The 11,118-nt window shown below is 44.4% G+C and overlaps 1 protein-coding gene across 1 annotated transcript; it reads left to right on the top strand.

Annotated features, from left to right (window-relative positions):
* The first annotated feature begins 99 nt into the window (after positions 1–99).
* NR2F1 (nuclear receptor subfamily 2 group F member 1) lies at positions 100–10,747 on the top strand. Its single transcript, XM_077289126.1, has 4 exons — positions 100–234; positions 1,629–3,175; positions 4,960–5,487; positions 9,720–10,747. The coding sequence occupies exons 2-4, from the start codon at positions 2,740–2,742 to the stop codon at positions 9,998–10,000; spliced, it is 1,245 nt and encodes a 414-aa protein (XP_077145241.1). The 5' UTR covers positions 100–234; positions 1,629–2,739; the 3' UTR covers positions 10,001–10,747.
* The last annotated feature ends 371 nt before the right edge of the window (positions 10,748–11,118 follow it).

Below are 11,118 nucleotides of genomic sequence, written 5' to 3' on the forward strand. Positions count from 1 at the left end.
GCCCCTCCATCACTGGGGCCGCACAATGGGGGCCCCGGCCGAGCGGCACCACTCACAAGCTCTTCATTATATCGGGCGTGAAATAGCCGTTAACTATTCGGTTGGAAATGATCCGACACTGTCAGTTCTGCATTCAGCGGACCCATCCCCCTCTGTGCCTGGAGCTCATCAGGGCTGGTGCGGCTGACAGGACCCACTCACACTCGGGGAGTGCGGGGAGGCTGGAGCTGCCAGGTGAGTGTGCCTCCCATGCACAGGCTCGGCTCTGGCTCTGCCATGCACTCACTGTCTATATTCTCCATGCTGTGCTCACTTGCTGTACGCTAGATGGCAGCCCGCTCCAGCACTTGTCACACACAGGCCTGATCCTGGGACTCTTCTTACAAAGCATTGATCTTCCCAGACAACAAAAAGAGAAGCTTATCATTGTGTCATTAATAATTATGGTAACATTGCTGCCCCCCGCCTGCCTCCATCCTGCCCCCACTGCAAACTTTTCTAGCCGCCTTCATTATGTTTATGTAAAGCTTTCCATAGATAAATATGTGACCCTTCTCTGTGAATCCATCCAGCTTTCCTGTGGCCATGTGTCTGCTGTGACCTGTATGTCTGATGGTGAAAGTCACCCATTGTCCCCTGTGTGGGCAGCCTCTCCAGACTGGACCCTGCTGATCATCTGTGGTGCTCAGGGGGGCAGCATAAATCAGATCTGCCTTCCCCAGTGGTCAGCAATGTCTCTGGGGGAGCAGGCTCATCGCCTCCATCTGTCTGCCGATAGGAGCACATTCACTTTCACAAGCTTTGTACATTCGCCTTTAAGTTTGTGACTTTTGTGATTGTCACCCAGAAAGAAGGGGAGGGCAAGTGAAGACATGAATCTAAATCTTGTCTTCATTTTTACATCTTCATTCTCTATCTTCTTCTAATTTCTATCCCCCCTCCTCAGCCCCCCATAGAAGCCCCCCACCCCAAGTGGAGTATTTTTGTTCTGCTGAGCCCATAGACGACCCATACTAATCAGCTCTGAAAGTAAATAGCAGCGGGTAGAGGCGCTGTGAATGAACAGTGTGCTTGTCACTGCAGCCCCCTACCCCTCCTCTCCCCCATCCCTCCCTCCCCGACTTGCAGCCCCAACCATAGGTAACAAGGCAAAGAGGAGAGAAAGGAAGAAAGGCAGCCGCCACCCGACCAATGGGGCGCAGGAGGCATGGCTAACCTCAGCCTCCCAGCTCTTCTCCCCCCCGATTGGGGGCTCTGACCAGTCAGTCGCCTTTGATTATCAGTTGCCAGCAGCCCCTCGCTTGGCTCCTTGACATGAGCTCCATATAAGGCAGAGATCTCCATAGAAACGTGTCACTTTCAATAGTAGTGTCAAAGTTCACTATATACAGACATTCGCGCAGATCCCCCTTTCGGAAACATTGCTGTGCCAGTGTCCCCGTTATAAGGCATTCATTTGTTGTGTGTCTCTGTGCCATTCTCTCCGTCCCCCTCTCTTTCCCCCTCACTCTCTCCCTCTCTCTCTTTATTGCATATTCTATGAGCCTGTCTCTCTCTGTGTCACTGAGGTTTTTTTTTTTCCTTTTCTTTTTTTTTTTTTACCCCTCACCTCTTTCACTCCATTCCAGCAACAGAACGTTCAGCCACCGCCGGCTTCTGCATCGTCCTATGCACAGACTTTTATTTTCATTTTTTTTTCTTCTTCATTTCCTTCTGCAACAAGAGACCGTCAGCTTCCACCATTGACAGAGAGCAAACAAGAAAGAAATAGAGAAAGCTCTCCAATGATGATTGTATGCCATCTCCGGGAATAAAGCAGCAGCAGAGGAAGCGGCTCAGCAGAGGAGTGAGGAGGTCTGCGGCTCAGCAGAGGAGTGAGGAGGTCTGCGGCTCAGCAGAGGAGTGAGGAGGTCTGCGGCTGAGCACGGGAGTGAGGAGGTCTGCGGCTCAGCACGGGAGTGAGGAGGTCTGCGGCTCAGCACGGGAGTGAGGTCTGCTGCTCGTTGTTGGCCGCACACTTTTGGATTGTTCCTTGTGATACTTTTGTTGTTTTTTCTCTCCCACAATGTGGCACTTGATCATCTAATGACAGATCGAGGATTATTTGTCCTCCTGACATCATAAAAGCCAAAGAGACAGAGGGAAAAAATCAAAGGCGAAAGGGGAAGTGTCTTGCCCCTCTGCTCCGGGCTCCGAGGGTCGGCTCTGAATGGCTGGCTGCGCGCTGCCCTGGCTGTGGCCTCCTGGACACTTACAATCCCTGGCCGGCGGCTTCTAGTGTCTCCTCTCTCCCTTGCCCCAGCAGTGAGGCTGAAGCCGGCTCTGCCCGTCCTATGTCTGCGCCCTGCGTGCACTGGGGAGCTCGGGGCTGACAATTCTGCCGCCTCCCCAGCCTGATCCGACGCTGCACCCTCCTCCAGAGCAGCCCCAGCCTGCAGCCCGGAGAGCAGTCATCACAGGCGGCACTGGAGACCAGACAGGGAGGGGGAAGCAGCAGCAGCAGCCCGGCTACACTGTGCCGACATCCCCCCGGCCGGCGGCTTCCCTGCCCGAACAGCGCCGCGTTCTACATAGGAGACATTTCTGCTCTGTGCAAAGAAAGGGGGAAATCCCTGCAAAGCAAATCCAAGGAAACGGCTCCTATCAGCGGCAACCACGGCAGAGACCGCCAGCTTCTTCTTCTCCTCCAAAATAAAATCCCCCCAGACCTCGCTCCCCAGCACTTTTTGGGCCCGAGATATGGCAATGGTAGTTAGCAGCTGGAGAGATCCGCAGGAAGACGTGGCCGGGGGGAACCCAGGAGGCCCTAACCCGGGGGCAGCGCAGCCTGCACGGGATCAGCAGCAGCAGCAGCAAGCCCCCCACACTCCCCAGACCCCCAGCCAGCCGGGACCCCCTTCCACCCCGGGGGCGGCTGGAGACAAGGGCCAGCAGGGCTCAGGCCAGAGCCAGCAGCAGCACATCGAGTGCGTGGTGTGCGGGGACAAGTCCAGTGGGAAGCACTACGGCCAGTTCACCTGCGAGGGCTGCAAAAGTTTCTTCAAGAGGAGCGTCCGCAGGAACTTAACCTACACATGTCGTGCCAATAGGAACTGTCCCATAGACCAGCACCACCGGAACCAGTGCCAGTACTGCCGGCTGAAGAAGTGCCTGAAAGTGGGCATGAGGAGGGAAGGTGAATATTGCCCTGTGCCATGGTGTGTGTGCTGCCATCATTCATACCCTGTGTATGTGAGTGTGTGCTCTGTGCCCGGTGGCATGCTGTAGGATGCTGGCTGGTCCTCCTTACATGTGCTCATTCCAAACACATCCACACAAACGTGTGTAGTCAGGAGCAGTCGTGTCCCCCTGTAACATAGGGCCCCAATATTGTCCCTCGGTCCTAGGCGAGATCTGGCCTGGTCTTACATTGTTCTCCACCCTGGGAAGCACACGAGAAGTTTCCTTAAGAATTCAGTGTCATCGATATACAGTGCTTTCATTTTATTCCATTCATTCTTCATTTTAAAAAAAAGGGAAATAATTTGGGAGGGAAATTTACATAATAATTAATGAGCCATTCAGATGTTCGACATAATATTAGATTGTCTCCATTTGGCAATTCCTCTCCCATTAAACTGCTGGCTTTTTCTGACCATAATATTCATGGTGGGCAGATTATACCCCTCTATAAATGTGCACTTAGGAGAGGTAATTATATGTCTAATTGTCTTTAGGAAAGTGCAACTAAATGTCCCCAAATCTTTAGCAGAAATTAAATATAATAATTTAAATAAAAAGCCCAGATAAAACATCTGATGTTATTATGGGAGAAGTTCTGAGTGTTTCTATTTCACAAAAACTGAATCATTAAAAAAAAAGTATATTTATATATATATATATATAGCTGTATACAGTGTAAATGATGCCCTGACTTGTAACTTATTCATATATAGTGTCTGATGCGGGGTATATATCCATGTATTACATGGCAGCACAGTATTGGGCACTTCCATCCCCATGCACACACATAGACACTCACAGTTTGGTCAGCTTTACTAACTTGCAGCATAAATAAGCTCAGCATCCATGCAGTTAATGAATAGTGGTTAGCATCAGATCTGTGGGCATTCACTCTCCAGGCACACTCATGGCACACACAGGAAGCCTTCCTACCTGGGCTCACTGACTGGCTCAGCAGCTCATTCCCACAATGTTTAACTATTGTAAGTTTATTGGCCTTATATATATATATTATTTTACACATGATTATCATTATCATCAATTCTTATTAAATGTTACTTTCACTTTCCCCCTCTGTAAGGAGAGCAGCTCCAAGTTGCAGCACAACGTGCACAAGCGACTCTCCCTGTGATTTATGAAATCCTCCTGTTATTTATTTCCTATGTTACATATTCATACATTACCTATCAGCAGGGATATTTACATTTCCAGGCATCGGCTGCTTGCATGTCAATGTGCTGCTGTAGTTGTTGGCGTTATTATAGCAGTGTGAGACGATGACAGTTTATTTCTATTGTGCTGTTTATTATTACTTTCTGTGTTGTGGTGCAGTGTGCATGGCCCTGTGGATGTGCCTGCTGTGCTAGTGTGAGTTTGTGATATTTGTGTGCGGGTGTTTATATGAGTGTGCCTGTGTCTAATGGATATATTACATATACTTCCAATTATGACTTTCCCTCTATATATATATAAACAAATATCTACCTAGCTATAGAAAGACACAGATATATATATATATATATATATATATATATATATATATATATATATATAGATATAGATATAGATATGTATACATACATATATAGATAGATACCCTGTATACATCTAGATAGATATAGATAGATAATAATAATAATAATTTGAGGACACACATATATACATAGATGTGATTTTATTGCTATGACTTCCAGCCCTGGTTGCACATTTCCTCTTCTTTCTGTTTGTTTTTGTCAGCGGTTCAGCGAGGACGAATGCCTCCAACACAGCCGAACCCAGGCCAATATGCCCTGACCAACGGGGACCCCCTGAATGGCCACTGCTACCTGTCCGGATACATCTCCCTGCTGCTGCGGGCTGAGCCGTACCCCACGTCCCGCTATGGCAGCCAGTGCATGCAGCCGAATAACATCATGGGCATCGAGAACATCTGCGAGCTGGCGGCCCGGTTGCTGTTCAGCGCGGTGGAGTGGGCCAGGAACATCCCCTTCTTCCCGGACCTGCAGATCACCGACCAGGTGGCTCTGCTCAGGCTGACTTGGAGCGAGCTGTTTGTGCTGAATGCAGCCCAGTGCTCCATGCCCCTCCATGTGGCCCCTCTCCTGGCAGCTGCTGGCCTCCATGCCTCCCCAATGTCTGCCGACCGAGTGGTGGCCTTTATGGACCACATCCGTATCTTCCAGGAGCAGGTGGAGAAGCTTAAGGCCTTGCATGTGGACTCTGCAGAATACAGCTGCCTGAAAGCCATCGTCTTGTTCACATCAGGTGAGTGATATACTGCATGATAACCATGGACACCGACCACCGCTGCATGATAACCATGGGCACCGACCACCGCTGCATGCACTACTCACTGCACATCATCACATATCCCGAGCTGGCTGCAGTCAGATCCCAGCTGGGATGTTTCCTCAGCCATATCTCACCCCCACAAGACAAGGGAATCCTCTGCCATCACTGGAGATGTGAGCACTGTGTGAATGGTGCCAACCTTAATGAAGCGCTGTGCTGTCACTCTCTAAATTGGATGGCGCTCCAGAACCCATCCATGAGGCTGTGTGTGTACAAGTGTTGCTCCAATCATGTGCACACAATCCATATTCATGGTAAAGCACAAAGATGTAAAATACAGATCCATCCCACTGTTAGCTAGCGATTTAGCCCCTATTTTATTTTTTTTTAAAGATGATGATTTTAAGCAGACACTTGTGATAGTGATTCAGACAATTTCTGAGATATAAAGGCAGTGAGGAGGAAAAAAAGAAAGAAAAAAAACACCCAGCACAATTTCCAGTAATAAATCATTTTGCTATGGAGACCATACTCCTATTAAATATTTAAGAGAATGTCTGAAAAATAGAGCAAATTGAGAGCAGCCAGTGGCTCCACACATGCATACATGTACACACAGACAGAGGGGTTCGGTGATAGATTCTAGAGGCGATCTCGGAGGTAATCATGGAGGGCAGCCCTTTAAACTGTGTCTATTACAAGAACAAGGCATTTTTAATGAGAGCTGAATGCAGACAGCAGCTTGCAAGGCAGCCCCATGTAAACAAAGCAGAGAATAGCACGCTCCAATGTGAAATGCGGCTCAGGTCACCGAGGCTGCTCTTTAATCATCCCATGCAATACATATCGCAGCCATATTGGTGAAGCCGTGCCATAAAGCCGCACATAAATAACGCAGGATGGCTCCCAGACAATGATGACAAGGCGGCAGGCAGGGCCCGGCTCCCGGCCTTTGGGCTCCATTTTATTAAATGCACACGATGGTAACACGGCATTAATAGCGATGGGAGCAGCAGCAGATTTCTGTCCTTGGCATGCACGGTGGTCAGCTGCAGCTGTGCACATCCACTGCCCCTGTACAGGCAGGCTCCTCACACAGATCTGCCTCCATCATCCTCCATACAATAAAAACATGCTGCATCATACATACCCAGGAAGCCCGCAGAAGATGCCTCTATCACTGGGGGAGCTTGTATGAGGCCTTCTGTGTACAGTGATTCCCATTGTTTATAATGACATGGTAATGTGTCAGTGTGTAGGCTAGCCCTGGCAGCAGCACAGAAAAATACAAAAAAATACATAAATATATATTCACCATATATTCTTACATTCATTTATTTATGAATATTATAGATAAGTAGATAGATACCATATATCCTTTATTTATTTGCAGTATTTCCATACAGTACATACACTTGGTAATACATCAGCAGTGCTTGCAGCTTACCCCATGTAGACCCCCCTCTCCCCCTCCCTATACACACTATAACTTTACTGGTAATTACCAGTCTCTGGGGGAACTGGCTGAGAACCCCCAACCCCCTCCCAAATTTTTCCAAAACAATGTTTTAAGTGATTAAAACACAAATTTAAGCATCATTTTACAGAGAGTTTAGTGGGATAATAAGTGTGTAATGTGTCCCCTGCTTGTGGTTTTCACATTCAAAGTATTTCCAAGCTATTGCAGGCTGGACTTCATCCAAAGGTTTAGGCCACGACCTCTGCTTCCCTTTAAACATTATTCATTTATGGGGCTTACATAGAACGTAACTTTTCCTGCCAACAGGCCTTGCTGTAGTTGTAATAGAAAGTATACACATGATAGGGCAATAAAACTAGGACATGGCAAACAAAGCTAAAAGAAAAACTAGGACATGGCAAACAAAGCTAAAAGAAAAACTAGGACCTGACAAACAAAGCTAAAAGAAAAACTGGGACATGGCAAACAAAGCTAAAAGAAAAACTAGGACCTGACAAACAAAGCTAAAAGAAAAACTAGGGCATGGCAAACACAACTAAAAGAAAAACTAGGACTTGACAAACAAAGCTAAAAGAAAAACTAGGACATGGCAAACAAAGCTAAAAGAAAAACTAGGACCTGACAAACAAAGCTAAAAGAAAAACTAGGAAATGGCAATCACAGCTAAAAGAAAAACTAGGACATGGCAAACAAAGCTAAACTGGCTGGAATATACATCCTGGGGACTGCCATTGCTAGGTGTTGTATTAATCCTAGTGATACAGATCATTTTCCTCCTTTTCACCAGTAAATGAGACATTACATGTGTTCAGAGGCCACTTGTGGATAACATCATCATGTGTACATTAATATTAATATGTATCAGTGGGTGTAGTCACTGCTGATGATGGGATTACATACTGCGACGTCATCATTGACATATCCTGCTGCAGAGAAGTCTAGGAAACACACAGTTCTAGAATAGTTGTCAGAAGCAATTATCAGACGTTTGTAAGGAATATGTCCTCCTAATACTGGGAACATTACTCTGTTATTCCAGCACTTCAGGACTGGTGTACTTACTCACCGTATAGGAGTATGGCTTTACAGCAAGACTCTGTTATAGACGATTACGTGATGAATGATAGATAGATAGATAGATAGATAGATATAGATGATTGATTGATAGATGATAGATAGATATGTTATATAATTAGTTTTTTATAACAATGGAGTCATGTTGCATTGCTCCATAAAACAGGTAGTAAAAAGTAAAGAAATACACAATCCTCACATAATAAAGTAGTACAAGCCTGGTCATTACATACTTCTGAAGGCTGATTACAAGTTCAGAGCCGCCATTTGTTTTATTTGCATTTTTGCCTTGGGCACAAAAATAATTATTTAGAGAGCGATCTGCCAAATAAATTTAATTACAGCAAATCTTTTCATCTTCAGGAATTACACTGTCCAGAAATGTCATATTTATGTAGTCCCTTTATTATTTCTATTATTAGTAGTATTATTATCATTATCATTATTTCTATTAATAGTAGTATTATTTCTATTATTATTATTATTATCATCATTATTATTACGCTTTATGAGCCGAGGAAGTGGTCACTTTACATAGAATAATGAGTCGGTGAATCTTATGTTATACCACCCGGTACTTTATCCATCAGTGTATCAGATATTTAGCTATTAACTTCACTCATGGCAACTAACATGTTATATTTTTCAGCTGATCAGTGCAGTTTAATTTGTCATTTCCTAAGGTCATTTGAGCGTGAATGTGTGTGTGAGTGTGCGATGTGTGTGATGTCTGTGTGTATATATGTGTGTGTGTATATATATGTGTGTGTGTATATACAGTATGAGTGTGTGTATGTGCGATGTGTGTGATGTCTGTGTGTGCGATGTGTGTACATATGTGTGTGTATGTGTATGCGTGTGTATGTGCGATGTGTGTATATGTGTGTGTGTGTGTGTGTGTGTGTGTGCATATACAGTGTATGTGTGTGTGTATATATTTGTGTGTGTGTGTGCATATAGAGTGTATGTGTGTGTGTATGTGCGATGTGTGTGTGTATATATATATATGTGTGTGTGTGTGTGTGTGTGTGTGTGTGTGTGTGTGTGTGTGTGTGTGTGTGTGTGTGTGTGTGTGTGTGTGTGTGTGTGTAGCAGGTCTGTGTGCGGAGCACTGTAAGGACAGATGTTATGGTTGTAAGATGTTATTCTAGTTTATTTAGAGATTTTCCTGTAGATTGTCACCACATCCATCCTCCGCCATCACTGGGCATTTTATAGATTCATTTATCAGGGCTGATTGATTTATAGGAGCCACGTGGTGTATAATACAGCCATTAAAATCGCACATTTAAAAAATTCAACGTGAAATAAGAGTTGGTCACGGATGTGGCTTCATTGTCCCTAGCCAGTGTTATGCTATAAGCACAGGGGGTGTGGAATTGTGGCCAGCTTACTGGGCTAGTGACTAGTGTAAGGACTTTATATACACAGTGTATCTTTATTACAGAGGGATTGTATACCGCTTGTATCAGGGAGATCAGCTGCTGTCTCACTTCCTCACACTCACTTTTGGGAATGTATTTTAGATATTATTATTATTATTATTATTATTATTATTATTATTATTATTATTATAGTTGTGCTAGTTTCTGTGTCAGTGAAGGCCTGCTATCTGACTAATGCTGTGCCCTGTCTGTCTCCTCCTGTGCAGATGCCTGCGGCCTTTCAGACGCTGCTCACATTGAGAGTCTACAGGAAAAGTCGCAGTGCGCTCTGGAGGAGTATGTCCGGAGCCAGTACCCCAACCAGCCGAGCAGGTTCGGTAAGCTCCTGCTGAGGCTGCCCTCCCTGCGCACCGTCTCCTCCTCAGTCATTGAACAGCTCTTCTTCGTGCGCTTGGTAGGTAAGACCCCCATAGAAACCCTCATCAGAGATATGTTATTATCTGGGAGTAGCTTCAACTGGCCTTACATGTCCATCCAGTGCTCCTAGAGACCCGCCGCAGAGACAATCAGGAGACACCCAGTAATATATACAGACTTCTTAGGATATGAGTCTAATGAACTCCATGTGTGGAAACTTCACTAAGGAAGGACCAATGGGATCCACTGTGATCCACAGAAAGACGAGGATCCTGGTGGAGGAGGCACTGTGGACTGAGCTGGAGTATTGTGCACACACCTGCACACTGATGTAGACACGCACATTAGCCCACGAACAGGCGTTGTTGATTTTGTAATATATTAGTCTTTATTTTCACTTTTTTTGTAAAATTAAAAAAAAAAGCAAACAAACATTGTATGCGCATAAAGAAAGCAAGACATAAGAATTAGGGGAAATAACACTTTCCAAACAATTATAAGAGAAGAACCTCGTCCTGTGTCTATGTATCTATATCTGTTTTGTATTTTTTCTGGTTCCAAACCAGGTTTTCCTTGTAATTCTCTACTAATAATAATTTTTGATATAACCCTTTGCTTCTTATAATGAGTGCGATCTATGTTGTCCAAGCTTATTATGTTCTTCAAGAATTAAAAAAATTGAAGTGAGAATTTAAACAACAAAAATAAAAGACTTTAGCAAAAGTTTGTGTTTTCTTGATGGGTGATCAATTCCCAGGAATGTGTTTAATATGGGAGAGGGGAAAGTAGTTGTAGTTTATTTTTTTTATTTGTTATGTGCAAAGAAACAATCTTCAGTAAGGTCCCGGATCTTTATTTATTTTTTTGCTTCATTATCACTGGATGATTGAAACTGCTGCCAAATTGAATTGCTATTTACATATATTATTTTATATTACATTATTTTAGTTTGTTTTATTTTATTTGTTGTATTATTTTAATTGTATTTCTAATCATTTTTATTTGATTTATCTGATCTTTATTTACATTTTGTATTCAGTTTATTTTTATTTAGGTTTTTTTTTTGCTAGAATTTGTAGAAACCATGTAATAAGTGAATACTAATGTATAGGTAGAGTGTGGGCTGTAATGGATCCAGTGATTGCGTGGGGAAGCTTTTCTCCTGTTAACAATGTGCCTTTTAATCTGACCCTATTTTGCTATCTTTTTTTTTAGCAATCTTATTATTTCCTCTTCTCTTTCTCCCAG

This window comes from Ranitomeya variabilis, chromosome 1 (assembly GCF_051348905.1).
Source record: "Ranitomeya variabilis isolate aRanVar5 chromosome 1, aRanVar5.hap1, whole genome shotgun sequence".
Classification (NCBI taxonomy): Eukaryota; Metazoa; Chordata; class Amphibia; order Anura; family Dendrobatidae; genus Ranitomeya; species Ranitomeya variabilis.

What these genes read in the sequence shown, in the direction of transcription:
- NR2F1 (XM_077289126.1), top strand. Translation starts at nt 2,740, where the DNA reads ATGGCAATGGTAGTTAGCAGCTGGAGAGATCCGCAGGAAGACGTGGCC. An exon ending in AGTGGGCATGAGGAGGGAAG is followed by an intron (nt 3,176 to 4,959) that starts GTGAATATTGCC and finishes TGTTTTTGTCAG; the next exon opens with CGGTTCAGCGAGGACGAATG. An exon ending in CATCGTCTTGTTCACATCAG is followed by an intron (nt 5,488 to 9,719) that starts GTGAGTGATATA and finishes CCTCCTGTGCAG; the next exon opens with ATGCCTGCGGCCTTTCAGAC.